Here is a 16,473-nt window from a genome sequence, read left to right on the forward strand (position 1 = left end):
GCTGGCAAATTCAGAACAGGCTGCACAAATGCATAAAAATAAAGGCTGCACTGATTTGAATAACCTGGGTTTCTGGCAAAAAACACAAGAGCTCTGAGACCAAAACCCAGCATCTGGACCCAAATGGTACGGCCAAATCACAGATTAAAACCTGACCCAAGAGCGTGTCTTTGCTTTGTTTTGATCCATCTTCCCGCTGGACTTTGGACGTCTACCTGCAGCATGTGTCACACAGACGACTGACCCGGTCAGACAGACAAATGTCTGAACAAAAAAACAACTTTAATCCAGTATGTGAGCAACAGATTTAGAATTTTAAGAAGTTTAATATCGCTCCTTCCCTGAATCTTCCTTCACTATGGCACCAGACAAGCCTGTGCTATATGTAGTATACTGACGCCACCTTACAGGGTTTCTGGGTATTGAAGTTTTTCCACTGCCATTCAGAGCTGTTGGGTGTAATTAAATTGACAGATATAAAACATAAAATAGTCTAATTTTCTTTCATTTAGGGCTTTTATTACCAATGCTCTGTGCATTCAATGTAAACATGCACAAAAAGATTTGCATTCATGCACACCTGCGTCTGAGGAGCAGTTTCCTGTTCCATCAGCGGCTGTAAATAAACGCATTTGGTCTTTGTGTCGCTTCCCATTAAAGCTGCTTCTTCTCACACAAACATACACACAAATTTTGCCAACACATTAAGTCCACGCTGGACAGGAAGTAGGGAGGGGAAACTTTGGGAAGAACAGGAAATGATGCAAAAGTTGAGGAATGTCCTCCTGCCTCGTCCATGGCTGCCCACCGAGACACACACACACACACACACACACATACACACACACATACACAGTACATTTGGATCTAACAAAAGGTCTGTGAAAACAGGAAGTAGTATAGAAGGAACATTTCCAGGTCGAGCCGACAAAACATCCCCGGCATTCTTTCCCCCTTCCAGAAATATATTGGAAAAAATCATCAGTCACCAACAAACACCCAAAAAGATGTATAGAGACAAAAATACTCCTGCTGGTTAACTGGCAGAGGTCACATGGGCAGCGAACATGAAAGGGAAAACTCTCTTTTATTAAAAGGTTATTGAAGCTAAAAAAAAACAACAACAATCTTTTGTTTCAGGGTCGTGGAGAAAAAGAAGGTGTGAATCAGTTCCCGCTTCAGTGTATGTAAAAGATAAAGGGAGGATTCTTGGAAATTACAGCTGCAGTTTTTCACCCATTACAAACTAAACAATGAATCAGTTGTGAAAATATACCTGACAGATGATTTTATAAGTGTCATCATAATCATGTAGGATAAAAATATTTTATTCTGTATTGTATTTTTCTCATAGATTTTTTTCCCTTAACCACCAAAGAACGCCACAAAAATTCAAACCTCTCACTGCTATTTACCAAAAGCAAAGTGCGATCTCATAAAGTGAAGCTTAAGTCAAGAACCAGTTTAGCACCATTCTTCTTAAATTATCTTTTGTTTGTGTTTGTAGCTGTTGGGAGCGCACTGCATTCTTTATGACAGTGGATTTCTTAATTAGGAGAAAAATACAACGCTAGTTAACGGCGGTGTGGGATCTTTTCACCGTCAGTTGGCTTGTTAAAACGCCTGTAAAGCATCACCCCTGAAATAAAAACTAAAACGGACCCAAACACTCTGCACTCTTACCCCTCCACTAAACTGCCGGGCAGGCCAGTAAATTCCTGTGGTTCGCCATATTTAGCCTGCAGGCCTGCGCGTCTTTCAGCAGCACGGGACAATGCAGCAGCAAGTCTGAATGGAATCTATTTTATTTAAAGAATGAACAATGATGTGAGAAAGCAGAGTTAATGCGAGTCAATCAAAATGTGTGGACAAGATGAATCAATGGATTACAGTGAGAAGTTTTCACGGTTCATATTCGACACTTTCCCTGTGTTTTATTTTGAAGTGTTGATCCATAAGAAAATATATTTGTGGTTTTAAGAGACAAAAACCATCTCCGTGTAGTTTTACATCTCCTTTCTCAGGCTTCCCTCTGGAGCTCTAGTAACAGCCAATCAGAAGAGAGGACGCTCTGAGCCTCTCTTCTGATTGGCTGACTGTTTTCTGAGTGATCCGATAAAAATGAAGCAGATTTCAGGTAAAACACTCAGAGAAACTAGATTAGTCGAAGTTGGATGGTTGGTCGGTCTGGGTGGGAGGGGCTTGGGCCATGGCTCAGGGTTGTGACTGCTTCGTTGTGACATCACAAAGTTACAGGAAGTCCTGACGGCTTGTTTTAAGGCTCAGTTTCTGTGGACTGAGGCTTTGATCCTTTCACAGTATTAATATCGAACCTAGACCTGATCTATAATCAAACAACACATCGACATCTACGTTTATACTATATGGGACCTTTAACATTTTTCTAGGAGTCCAAAAACATGAGAATCCAGTGCAACTCCTTATTAATGTAATGGAAACCTTTCAAATACAATACACCCCTTTTATGAATCCACTTGCTTTCATATCGAAGCTTTCCCGACCAGCGTTTAGTAGAAACGCTGGACAAAAACACAATTTTCCAAATCTTAACCAAAGCTGAACAAATCATCATCTCTCCTCGCCAACTCCACGTTTCCTTCCTCTGCGTTTACATCATATAATTAAATCCAATATGTACATTTTTCCTTGCCTGCTCCTTCAGTAAAAAAAATAATAAAAAGCCCATTTATTCACGAAATGCTCCCACAGTAAAACTCTGTTCAGTGGGAACCCCAGTGAGTAATTTCCTGCTGTTTCCAAGACAAGCGTATTGGTTATAAAAAAATACATGTAGCTACTCTCCATCTCAGTTTAGGTTAAGTGAGTTTTAATTGAGCTTAGAATAACAGAAAATGCACAGAGGGAAATTTCTCACACTGTCTAAAATACATGTACACACACACACACACGTACAAAAACATACAAGGTGGAGTCGCTAAAGTTGGCAGAAATGTTGACAACTGTTTGGAAAGATGCCATCCTGGAAGCCTGGAAGAAGGAGGGAACCAAAAGCGCATGAACGGACTGGAGTCATCGTTATATATTTATATGCATACATATAAAATTCATCGCTCAATATAATTGGCTGAGGTAAACTCGAACGGACAGAACCAAAGAACTGCAGGTTTTATCTTTAGGTGGCTTCAAACCAAAACACAGTAAAATACAAAAAGAGGAACGAGTTTTTAGGAACTAATCCTCACACTATGTAACTCTGACATTTGGAAATAGTACTCTGGTTTCAGCTTTGACTATATGTCATATTTTTTTTAGATGCAAAGAACTTAAAGGAAATGCTTTATAACTCACTCGCAAACTCTCGCCACCATGTTTAATTTCTACAGATCCACAAGGGGGAGCTGTTTGGTCTCTGACTAATTCAACCTCGACAAACAGCGCCACCTACAGGTAAAGAAGCTGTGATCTGCAGTTTTAGACTGGTTGATGTCTCCCCCTGCAGACATAGGAAGTAAGAGCTGCACTCTGTACACTTGCACCACCTGCTGGAAATGAGTCAATTTCACTTTTTAACACTCTTTTAGTTCAGTTTATTTGCATTATGACCTCAAAACGCAGCTAAAAAAAAATGGCCTCCTCCGCCTGCACGGTTGATGAGGTGATGTTGCATTACTGACAAACCACCAAGACCTTTAATATCATCAGTAAAATGATCTTAAACAGTGTCAAAACTGCAGCAACAATTTCCTCCTTTCCCCGTAGGTGGCGACATCAACCTGTCCAGTCACGCTGCCATTAACAGCAATGTGTTTTTCCTGCTGTTTATCTAGTGGGATTCAGAACCGAGTTTCATTAGCTCAAGGTTGGTAGAATTTCTACACGACATTAATACAGATTTTTATTCATGTATACACTTTACCAAGAATTATGAGAAACACTATATCATTTACGGCCTCTGTGCTGGCGTGCGTCCTCGTGGTACTTCATAATAAAATCCCTCTCTCCTGGCGCTCAGCAGGAATGAGGTGAACAAACAGAGGGTTGCCCCCTTCCATCACCCTGCTTTATTTTTACTGCAGTTAGGTGAGTCTCGGTTTATAAAAGTTTACAGCCTGCCATGTTGTTATTAGGTGCTGCTCTGTGTACAATGACCACAGCAAAAAAAAAAAAAAAAAGTCTGAATCATGAACTAAAAACTTCAAATCACCAGCATTTAAGGGGCTTCTAGGTAATCCTTCACATTATGGAGTTATAAAGAAGCCTTTTAACACTTGACTGAAAAGCTACAATCCAGCCAAACCTGCCCGCTGACCCTTTAAGATGACGCTTGCTTGTTGTTATGAATGAAGGATTGGCTCAGCCGCTCCTCTCGTGCTGAGGTTTAACCCTCGGGAGTCCGTCTGCGGCCACCGTTTTATTTATACTAACATCACTTTACATATCATGTAGAGACGAGCTGAGGAAATCACATTGTCTGCAGACCATGCAACAATTCTGAAAAAAAGAATTGTTAATATCTTCCATGATTTCCATGATTTAAAATTTTAGTGAAAAAGGCAAAAAAAAAATTAGTTGGAATAAAATCCCTTAACGTGTATTATAGTTTAATTTCTTATATATTTCTGCTATATTGGTAAATAACACAAGATATTGGTATATACTGGTATATAATGCAAGATATTGGTATATAACCCAAGAGTTAATTCATATATCTTCCTGGCAGTTTATAATTTGTCAGATTTATCGCAGTGTTTGTGCTGAGAAAATGGTACAATGTATGTGGGCTAGTTTAAAAGATGCCACACTAAGACAGAAATGAATGCATAAAAAAATGTCTAAGATGGACTCCAGGGGTCTAAGCCAAAAAGGTTCATTGTGCCTCCATGAAATGTTTGTCCAGCTAAGACTTTATCACACACACCAGGTTTTTACATTCCTAATAATGACCTACTGAGCCAGAAAAAGAAACAGAGAGAAACGTCCATCCACTCACATGCCATCTCCGTACCAACAGTCCCCTTGTGTTATTAAAAGAGGTGGTAACGAGGCTTGGCCTCTGACTAAGGGCCCTTTTCCACTGTTAAAGCTACACAAGCACAGCCAAGTGTGCAAATGTGAGCATTTCATCATCCCTTTGTGTGTGTGTGTGTGTGTGTGTGTGTGTGTGTGTGTGTGTGTTGTCTGGCAGCAGCGAGATATGCCACCTTCCAGAGGGTTCCTTGTTCCTACAGTAATGACTGAAACGAGGCTGACGAACGCCGTGACGTAACTGGCACGGAGTCGGGGTCAAAGTGCAGCAGAGTCCCGCCCAATGCCAAAGCCGGGATTGGCGATTAGTGTCAGAAAGCTGTCAATCAAAGTGAGTTTAATTCACATGCGGGTGGCTGTGTTAAGAGTGCTCCTGCCAAAATACAAATAACAGCTCTGTGTTGGCTTAGAGAGAGTAAACGGCTCAGAAATCACATTAAAAACACACTGATTCATTCATATAAACCTGCACAGATTAAAGCTTGTTATGATTGTGAAGGTTGTTTTCACAAGAGAAACTTTCTTAACCTTTAAACCCATCAGAAAAACTACTGGTGCCAGCTTTTAAACGGCATGTATTAGCTGGTTTTCCATGACGGCAAAATTAGCATCTTTGGGTTTGGGACTTGGACTCTGAGAAATTGTGATGAGCATTTTATACAATTTTATGACATTTTATAGACTATGAACAATATATTGAATAACCTAGAAAATAACCGGCAGAATAATTAATGATGAAAAGCTGACCTTACAAAACCTTCAGTACCAGACCTCTGCCAAGGCCAAACAATGTACACCAGACTTCAGAGAAAGAAAAGTCAAATTCATGGTAAAAGATCTGTCGGATCTGTCCCAAAATTTAAGGGCTTCTTCTCTGACCCATACCCCATCCCTCCTCCAAGTTTGGTGCAAATCGGTTCAGTACGTTTTGCGTAATCCTGCAGACACATAAACAAACAAACCAATCACACACACACACACACAGAGTGTTGGGAAAGTCCCCGAAGAGTCAGACGCTCAGTACATACCAGACACTGACACACACAGGGGATTTAACTGGGTGGGATTCTCATATGTAGCATTCCTAAAACAATCTATGTTTGTCTGTTTGAGTCTGTGAATGAGCATTTTATACTGTACATGTGTGCGAATGCAGTCTGTGTATGTGTGTCTAACAGCATTAGACAGGGGTCTGCCCGCTGCAGAGACAGGAGCAGAAAGCTCAGCAACGACTGCTGGACGGCCGATCTGGTTTCAAAGCCAGAACAAGACGCGTCGCTGCCAAACAGCTGTCTGAAGCCGTCTGACAAGACAAAGTGATAGTTGTAACACCAGAGAAAAACCTTCCACACTGCTTTTAAACTTAAATCCAGTTGAGTAGAACTGAAAGCATCAAAGTCAAGGTGACAGAGAGGTTGAGAAAAACAACAAAACATATGGAAAAAGTGAAGGGTTTTTTTTCTCTCTCTTATCTGGAGATTAAACATTATTTAAAATGTATTATAATATTTCATGTTGCATTTCCACTTACATCCACTAAGTGGCAAAAACACAACATAAAAAGGGGGTTGGTGTGGTATTCAAAGACTTCTGTGAATCAAGATATACAGAAAGAAAATAATCAAAGCCTTACATCCTTACTTTTTATTGTTTTATTGATTTATTTAAGTGTAGTTTGCACTGCTGTCACTAATGCAGAAATAAACGTCCTTTTGATCTCTAAACACAGAGAGGAAAATATAAATCCCATCAAGGCGATGAGAGATTGTGAAACTAGAAATGCCCCCTGGTGATCAGCTGCTCTGCTCCAAATAATCTATCTGATACAGCACGCTGTTACATCTGACCTCAGATCAGCAGATCTTCACTCTCTGAACACCCTCTAGGTCCATGTTCAGGTATAAACATATATTGACCGTGGATCAAAAGACCGTGTGAGGCGTTCAGTATGTGTCACTGTCGTGTTTACGGCTTGTTTTTCCTGCCCAAAAGTTTCCGAAAAAACATCAGTTAATACGACTTGAACCAAAGATTTTTCTTTGGTTTTTAATGCTCTCAGCAATTTTACAGTTTGTATTTCTACTTTTACGTTCATTCTTCAGAACTTCCTCAAAAGGTATGATACGATATTTCACAAATAATCGAAAACATTTAAAGAAAAACAGCTTTCAGATTTCCAATTCCTAATCTCTGGGTCTACCTTAAATTTCTAGTGTACGGTGGCAATAATAATGAGATAAACCCAGGTTGGAAAATAGTGGAGTTTTCCTTTAATGTTGATTAAATTCTGCAGGAAGACTTTAATTCATCGTCTCATTCACTTGTTTCCGTTGAGATTCAAGTGCTTTTCGAAACGACTACAAACACACACAAACAGACATCCACCCCTCCGTGCTCATCAGACTTTATCTGCTTCCCTTCTGACACCCCGAGGGTCAAAGGTCACGTCCTGCGCAACAATTTTTCTACCTGAGAACATTGCTCTCTCGTGTGTGTGCAGATTTCTAACAACACGGCCGCCGTCTTCCTTCCCGTGTCGGCGGGTCAACGACAAGACGTTGCACAATCGTCGGTAAAGTGTCGGGCCACAAACACGCATCCATTGTTGGAAGAGAAACGCTCGAATATTCACTTTGAAGTCATGAAACTGTTTATATGTGCGTGCAGATATTTCAGGTGCGTGTCAGCGGTAATGACTGCGCTCGTGTTTTACAGTGTTTTTACCTCCTGACTGTGAGCTTCAGCGTCCTGTACGATCCCTTGATGAGGATGAGGGCTTCCTGTCTGCTGCCGTACAGGGCAGATCCGTTTATGTTAATGAGCTCGTCGCCGACTTTCAGCTTCTTGCAGTGGGCCGCCTTCCCTCCATCCTCGATCTGCAGACAAAGACGTGAATTGGTTGAGATGAAAGAGAGAGAGAGAGTTGGAAGGCGAACAGAAGCACATTCACATTAAGGAAAAAAAAAAAAATCGTTAAGAATAAAAAAGTCTCTCAAGGATACGTCCGCGCTGCCAAGCAGACTCCTTTAAAACACATTTTTTGGGAGACATTTTTCTTGAACTGTCTCTGTCCCCATGGTAACAGGACCCTAAAGAGCATCTCCAAAACAGCCTGCACCAAAACATCCCACAGAAACCCGACACATTCCTCTGTAACAGACTGTGTGTGTGTGTGTGTGTTTGCCACAGTGCTGACTGCGGGTCACACAGACAGTGGTGAAGCCCGTGTTGTTGATGCATTGCTGGGATGTTTCAGTGCGTTGCAGAGGGGTGAAACACTGACGGGTGCTCGGCGCGGTGTGGTGCGAGGTTCGAGTTCAGCCGTAAATCACAACAACGGACGTGAAGAGAGAAAGGATGAAAAGAAAGAGAGAGAGAGACACACAGATAAACTGACCCGACTCTTACTGACTGGAGAAGAAGTGGGTCAACAACGATAGAAATCAAATAATAAAAGTGGTATTTATTTGATTCCTCTTCTTCGTCCTGAGAAAGCGTCACTTCCTGTGTGTCCTGAGCAGCAAATATAAAACTTTTCATGGGTTTTAAGTGAACAACTGTAACTAATGGTAAAAATTTTGTGTTGTCTGCAGTACATAGTGTATTAGAGACATTAAGTGCATTCCCATCCACAGGTTTTTAAAGTTGAGTAAAGACACTAGGAAAAAAATCAAAATATCGCTTGTCTGAGGTGGAAAAGTTCAATATTTGAATGGAAACTTAACCAGTCTCACCATTAACATACAATATGCACAGTTACTGAGTATTCTTGTACTTTTCAAGTACTGACCAAACTGTTTCTGAAGTATTAAGCTTTAAAAACTTTCTTTTCTAATGTTATCCTGTTATTTCATCACAATCACTGGAATATAGATCTAATAACTCTAATACTCCAAATATTAAAGTTAACGCACTATAAGGCTTTTTCTTTTTTTTTAATGTTTCTATCATGTATTGTATTTCATATTTTAGCCGCTGCGAGAAAAGAAAAGTATTTTGAAATGAATTCTAACTAAATTTAACTAAGTGTACCCCTCAAGACTTTTCACAGAGGTCATGAACCAAAATTGAAAACAGCAACTAATTTCCATGCTACAATAAAAAGAAAAATCAATATCCTCAAACTGGCAAAACCTAATGCAGGTTTTTCTAATCCAGTTCACTTGTGTCTGCCAGAACCGGGTTACTGAGAAGGTTAAGAATGTAAAAACCTCTGTTCATATCAAAGGTGCCAGTGATGAAGCTTTATTTAATGAGTCAAAATGTTTTATTATCCCCATTTTAAAAGTCAACAAATAGCAAGTGAGGTCCTGTTTTTTTCCCCCTCAGCTTCTTCACACGTCACTATGGAGATTTGGGGTTTTTTCATATATCAAACCCAGGTGAATTCCACCATTAACCCCATATAAATTCTTCAGGGGCATATATAAAGGAACAAAATCCTGATTATATAGTGTGAAAATGGAGAGCAGACTTGTCCCTCCCTCTTTCCATCATCCATTCATTCATTTTCTCACTGCTGCTGCTGCAAAAAAAAAAAAAAAAAAAAAAATCAAAGGAATGCATGTCATGGAAACACAGGTCTTATTTTACGGTTTTCGGATTTTACGGACACGCAGCGGGGAACTCTGCCTCGTGAGCCAACTCAAACATAAATCGAGATCTTTCATATATTAACTCGCGCTCTGTGCCATGTTCTCTCGGGCCTAATGCTGTCACGAATCCCGACTTCAAAGGTTAATATTTCAAAATCTGATCCTGCTGTAATACCAGTCCAAACATGGAAAACCCCGGAGCGGGCAAACCGCATCTGAGCTGTGCAGCTTTATCACAACCTTTGGTTTTGGTGATGGTCAGGTTTGTGTTTGTGAAAGACAAACAGTTTCATATTTGGGTTCTGTTGACGTTTTATAAACCAGATTTAGACGGACTGGGATCCAGTTCAAGACCTGGCTGAGGATTTGACACTGCACTCAAGTTTCTGGCTCTGTTGAACTAGACCCGTCTAATCCTTCTTTTTCTTCTCGTTTGATCGGTTTTTAATCTGATTTCACGCAAATCAGCCGGTGAGAAGTAAGACGTCCACACAATCTCCAGTTACGCCCGAAGCACCCTCGTTCCTAATGTAAAATCAAGTGTCACATCTTATGAAAATAAGAGATGAGGCGAGGAAAATCATTATGTAGAGTGAAGTGACGAGAAGACGTGGAGGATGAGCAAATAAAAGTGTGTACCACATCTTTTATTTTCTATATCAGGACACCTCAAAGTGTACTATTGCACTGGATCTTACTTGGGTCCTGTATTATTCTAATATTATATATTAAATATAAATATATTAATATAACATCCAGTTTTCACCTCTTGATTTATTTCTTCTTAAGTAGCTCAAAGGTTGTTGAATCATGTGGGTTTGAACAGTGTTTGTATTGACTGACCCACTGACAGGTCACTTGGGTTCAATAGCGGACACTGGCCAGCCAATCAGTAACAAGTATTTTCTGGGGCCTTAGCATGAAATGTAAGATTTTGCACAGTGTGGGTCTCACACACCTCTGTTTTGGTTGCTATTGTATTATGCGCTGTGAAAATTAAGGTATTTCCACACACATTCCAAAAATCAAACACACACACACACACACAACACACACACACACAAGAAAAAAGGGCCTCCAGCATGAGTTGAACGCATTTGACACAGTGTTTATGTTCATTTGTTTCTAATGAGTTTTTCATTATGAAAACAAACTGGAGGCAGAAACGGCTCCACTGGTGGAATGTTTAACACTGCTCACACACACACACACACACACACACACACACACACACACACACACACACACACACACACACACACACACACACACACACAAAATGTTCCCAAACACAACATGCATGGTTAAGAAACTCAAATACACAGCAATAATATGACCTCTCATTATTCTGCAATGTAATAAATGCAGAACTCCACTGAAATAAACAGCACTGGGGTAACACTACAACACACACACACACACACACACACACACACACACACACACACACACGCTTTGCTCTGCTAAAACTATCAGCGTACCGTTCAGCTCGAAAAGTAATCCGTCATTTTCCCATGGATAACAGAGGGAAGGAGTGAGGGAAGGGGACGAGGAGGAGGAGGAGAGGAAGGGAGGAAGAGAAGGTGGTGAAGATGAGGGAAATAACCTCAGAGGAAAAGGAGTAGGTGAGGATAAAGATAGGAAGGAAGGGAGGCAGGATGGGGAGGCGAGGAAAGGCAGAAGGAAAATATGAGCAGGGAGGAAGGGTGGGAAGGAAGCATGTGATGATGAAGGGAGGGGGAAAAAAGAGAGAGTATCAAGGGAAAGGGGCAAAAGAAAAATACATAAATATAAAAGAAGAAGGGAAGGTGATGAAGGTGAGGAGAAAAGGGTGGAAGGAAAGAAAATGAGGATGAGAGGCAAGAATAAAAACCTGATGAATGTGATGAAAATGAGGGAAGGAAGGGAGGATAAAAGGAAACAAAAAAGCAGAAGTAAAGGACAGAAAGAGGAGGGAGGGTAAGGGAGGAAGGAGAAGAGAGAATGAGGAGAACAAAAAAAAAGTCAGAGACGAGGGGAAAGAGGAGGACAGGTTTAAATCAGGTGCCAGAATTCACACCGCTGTGAATGAACAATGGGAAGCAGGAGGGAGGAAAGAAGGAAGGGAGGAGACAACACACACACACACACACACACACACACACACACACACACACACACACACACACACACACACACACACACACACACACACACACACACACACACACACCTGTGGGTTTTATATACTTAACCCAGCAAGCAGGTATGTGGGACATAATTACAGAGTGGCAATAAGAGAGTTTATTATAGGCAGAGCAGCGTGTGTGTGTGTGTGTGTGTGTGTGTGTGTGTGTGTGTGTGTGTGTGTGTGTGTGTGGCAGATGAAGTCATTAACCAAGGCTCATTTCTTGACATAGGAAGGGAAGGGTTTGGGAGCCGGTGGTCGTTGCCAGTTGACATCATACCTCCAGACGGAGACGAGCAAGATGGAAAAAAAGAGGGTCGACTTTCCACAAAGGACGAGCGGCGTCTGATCTGGAGAGCAGAATCATGAAGTAGACTTCCTACTGAATTAATCTGCAACTATTTTGACTGTCAGCGAATCGATGAGGTCATCTTTGAAGCACACAACGGTAGTTTTAGAAGGGGATGTAGAATTACTGTTAGTAGCAGCAGTAATAGCAGCAATGGAGGTAGTGTTAGTGGAAACTGTATTAGCAGCAGCAGTATCTGAAGAAGTGACTGTAGTGGAACAGTGGCCACTAATAATGGCAGAGGGAGGAGTATTAATAGTAGAAGTCAGTATCAATTTCTTCGGTAAAAAACAACGTAATAGCAGAACAATCATTAAGCATTTGAGCGACTGGGATGATTCAATATTAATTTACTCACTGCATTACGGAGCTGTTCAGTTTCTAGTACCGAGGGATTCTGCAGAGATCACTGTGTAATAAACTGCAGTATTTGTAACATGCGCCATCATTTAAATGTCAAACAGTTACTTATAATCTGCAGAAGGACTTGAAGTGCCAGAGAGCAGAGAGACAAACACAGTGAAGAAAACAACTCTGCTGCCAGTTCATCAGTGTGAGAAAAGAGCTGGTGAATGTTTGAAGATGTTGAAACTCAAGTTTTGGAAAACTGAAACGTATCAGTAAATACCAGAAGAAGCTGTAATAAACACGTCTTCTTCAGCTGCTTCTGCGTCAGTGTCAGAACTCCTCAGCTCAGTTTCACTTCAGTCTGACCTACATGTCTGGAGTGTGTGTGTGTGTGTGTGTGTGTGTGTGTGTGTGTGTGTGTGTGTGTGCCATGCTGCTGTGGGATGTCCAGACTGGGTGAGGTCACCCCCGGCACTTGGTAGATGGAGAAGAATACTCTCTCTGTGTGCTGAAACACACACACACAAACCCACGCAGACGCACACACACACACACAGAGAAGGCCATGAAGTCACCCCTTGAATCTAAAAATAAAAGGGTGTGTCCGACTCTGTGTGTGTGTGTGTGTGTGTGCTGTGCTGTGGCATGATGCCCATTATTGTGCCCTGGAAAAAACGGGAATCCCCATGCTGGTCACAGGTTGTCATCACCCAGTTATCACCTGACACACACACACACACACACACACACACACACATACACACACTGCAAACTCCATCGAACAACAGCCTCTTTATCAAAAACTGAAATGATCATCAGCTCCAGTCTGAAGATCATTAACATTTGGGCACAAAACGATCCTGCAGAAGAGAGTGTGTGTGTGTGTGTGTGTGTGTGTGTGTGTGTGTTGTGTGTGTGTGTGTGTCTATGTGTGTTAGGGTGTGTATTTGTGCAGTTATGACAGAGATGATTAGCAGAGCAAACATCTGCACTTCAATATTAAACAGCAGGAGTTACTCAAGTTGCTTTACAGTACACATCTGTATGTGTGAACGTGTGTGTGTGTGTGTGTGTGTGTGTGTGTGTGTGTGTGTGTGTGTGTGTGTGTGTGTGTGTGTGTGTGTGTGTGTGTCCCTCATTGCAAGGCGGTGCCTGGACACGTGCATTTAAAGCCTCACATTACTGAAAGGTCCAGACAGAGAAAATGAGCAACTCTCAGCAGCTTTGAGAAAGTCTGCAAGCAAACACTGTGTATACACACACACACACACACACACACACACACACACACACACACACACACACACACACACACACACACACACGCTGGCATGAAATAAAGAGAAGGAAACAGCTTCTCATTTGTTTACATGAAGACATCCAGAGGATACAAGAGGATTTACTGCGGCCTCGGAGAAGTATTTACTCTCAAAGACTGGAATCAATGTGTCATATGTTTGAATGAAATGAGCTTAAAGGAAGATTTAGGCGACAATGGAGAAGCACGTGATGCGCAAACACAACCACGAACACACACATGCAGGTACAGTACGTATGTCATGGCAGCTCTGCGTTTAAAGTCCGACCTCGAGTGTTTATAACGTCTTTAAAAAGCACTTACTCAGCCGTTTAAACACGAAGCGAAACCATCTCTGAGGAAATGGTTTCGCCCGCTGTCCCGTAAACACCAGCAGGATTTATTTTACAGTGATGTTATGAATTGTTTTTGAGATTAGACGCCACGGCCAGGGTGTGAACGTTTACAATAACTCGTCACTTTCTTCATGCATATTCGTTAACATGAGTTTTTTTTTTTTTTTTTTGTGCAGCCGACGTGATAAATAAACATCATTCTGGAGCAAATAAACATCATTACTGAAGTATCTTGTGTCATCTCTGTTTATAACATCCTCCTCCGATGGTTAAATGTTCGTTTCATGCCACACTGCTTCTTGTTTGGGCCTGACTGAATACTTTCTAAAGAGCTTATAAACAGGCAGGATCCGATTTGTGATGACAGAGACTCAGTTCAGGTAAACTGACTCACTTCATCCGGCAAGATCTACGACTTCATCCTCAAGAGACACACACAACTTGGAGACACACAATCGGTGTAAACATGTAATTGACACGTGACACAGAGAGGCAGAGAGGGAAAGCAACACCGTGACGGCAGGATGTGTGTCCTTGTAGTCGAAACAAGTCCATTCAAAGTGAAACTAACACAAAGTAACCTCTTTAAGTCTGAATAAGTTGGTCTCCACAACTCGACATGTGACTGATCTGAGCGCAGCGAGGCAGCGTTCAGGTTTCATGCTCGATGGAAGAGTCTCTTCAGTCCGGCTTTTAATTAAATATGGTTTTAAATCATCTATTTTATTGCATCTATTTTGTAAATTGTAATTTAATTGATTTTATATGTTGTTTTATTATTCATTTTTCTTATGTTTTTTGTTTTCTAATGTTATTATAACTTTTTACATCTATTTGATTGTGTCTCATTGTCAGCTTTCTGACTTCATTTTGTCCTTTTCTTTTTTTAATCAGTCATCTGTGAAGCTCTTTACACTGCACCAACCTGTATGAAAAGTGCTACACAAATAAAGTCTGATTGATTGATTGATTGATTGATTGATTGATTGATTGATTGATTGACTATTTGTGGGATTCAGATATATTAAGTTGCAGAGCGGGAGAAGCTGTGAAAAACATCTGTTCTGAGTCAAGTTTGGATTAATTCTGCTGCGACTTGTTCACAGATACAGCGACAAAGAGTTTTGAATTTGTTACCTCTCTGATCAGCTTCTACTTCACAGCGATGGCAGCCAAGCCTCATGGGTATTGTAGTATTAAAAACTCATCTACCGTGCTAAAAAAATCATGACATCTTAGAAAGTGACCAAGAAAACTTCTTGGGTCGTAACATTGTCTGAGAGAGTTTGTTTCCATCCTGAGGGACATTCAGAAAAATGTTAAAATTCAGAGTTGGGGAAAAATACTTCCAGGACCAGCGCCTCTTCCCTCGCTCTCAAATGAGTCATCTCCCTCTCCTCTCGCAGTAACCTGGTTACTTCTGTGCATGTAAACACACTGAGTGACGTCTAAACGGCGCTCGACTCCTGACTGTCGGCTCGGGCCTAAATAGAGCCGTCAACCTGACAGGTCGACACATGCTCAGAGACCCTGCAGGGACCCCCACGGCTCTGTTTAGCCCCCCGGGACAAAGACCCTCAGGGGGGAGGGAGGGAGGGAGGAGGAGAAGCTCCCGGGACCCCCTGCTGTACACCAGCTTCATGCTGCTGCTATTGTCCTAGCTCCTAAACATAAAGCCTGTGTCCCAGCTGAGAAATAAATTTAGAGAAACAGCGGTTTGCAACATGGAAACATGGCTGAGGAGCTGGAGGTCGATGCTGCCAGTTCTTTTTTGGAGGTGGAGCCCGGTTCCTCCCACATCTCCTGCTCTGACAGTGTTTGAATTCACCTTAATTTCCACTGCCGGACGAGGGGCTGCCACAAGTCTGACTCACTCGGTGCCTGACCGACTCTCCAGAATGAGGTCAAGGACTGTGAATGCAAAGCTTACAACATAAACTCAACTTGTGTGTGGGAAGATAAAGGCTCTACCAAGTCCAGAGCTGGAGGTTCGCTTCTCTGTGCCGGTCCTGTCAGGACTCGGTGGCGCCTGGAAGTTGATCAACGGCAGAAAAGACGTTGATTTTCATCCAAATTCTTCACTAGAAACCGTCCAAACAACACTTGTTCAAAAAGTCCTTTGATAAAAATGTGATTACTCACTCTATAAATAAAACTGACTTAACTTGATTTGACTTCACTGTGTACTTCAATGGGCAGAAAATATTCCTGTAGATAAAGAAGCTGGAGACTGTTGCCCGAGACGTTAATGGGTTCTTACTTTACTATCAAAAAGGAAAAACTGTTGTTAACAGCCATCAGAACATATCATTAAGAAGCAGAGATATGAGGGAAAAGTTTTTTTAAAAAACCGT

At 41.5% G+C, this 16,473-nt stretch overlaps 1 protein-coding gene across 2 annotated transcripts in view; it reads right to left on the reverse strand.

The window, feature by feature from the left end:
* Nucleotides 1-16,473, reverse strand: part of shroom4 (shroom family member 4) — a 61,944-nt gene that overhangs the window by 29,006 nt on the left and 16,465 nt on the right. For both annotated transcript variants that reach the window (XM_056369366.1, XM_056369365.1), the window contains one exon: nt 7,732-7,883. In XM_056369366.1, coding sequence (XP_056225341.1) covers nt 7,732-7,883 — 152 coding nt within the window. The remainder of the gene's footprint in view (nt 1-7,731; nt 7,884-16,473) is intronic.

Source organism: Seriola aureovittata, chromosome 23 (assembly GCF_021018895.1).
Source record: "Seriola aureovittata isolate HTS-2021-v1 ecotype China chromosome 23, ASM2101889v1, whole genome shotgun sequence".
Lineage (NCBI taxonomy): Eukaryota > Metazoa > Chordata > Actinopteri > Carangiformes > Carangidae > Seriola > Seriola aureovittata.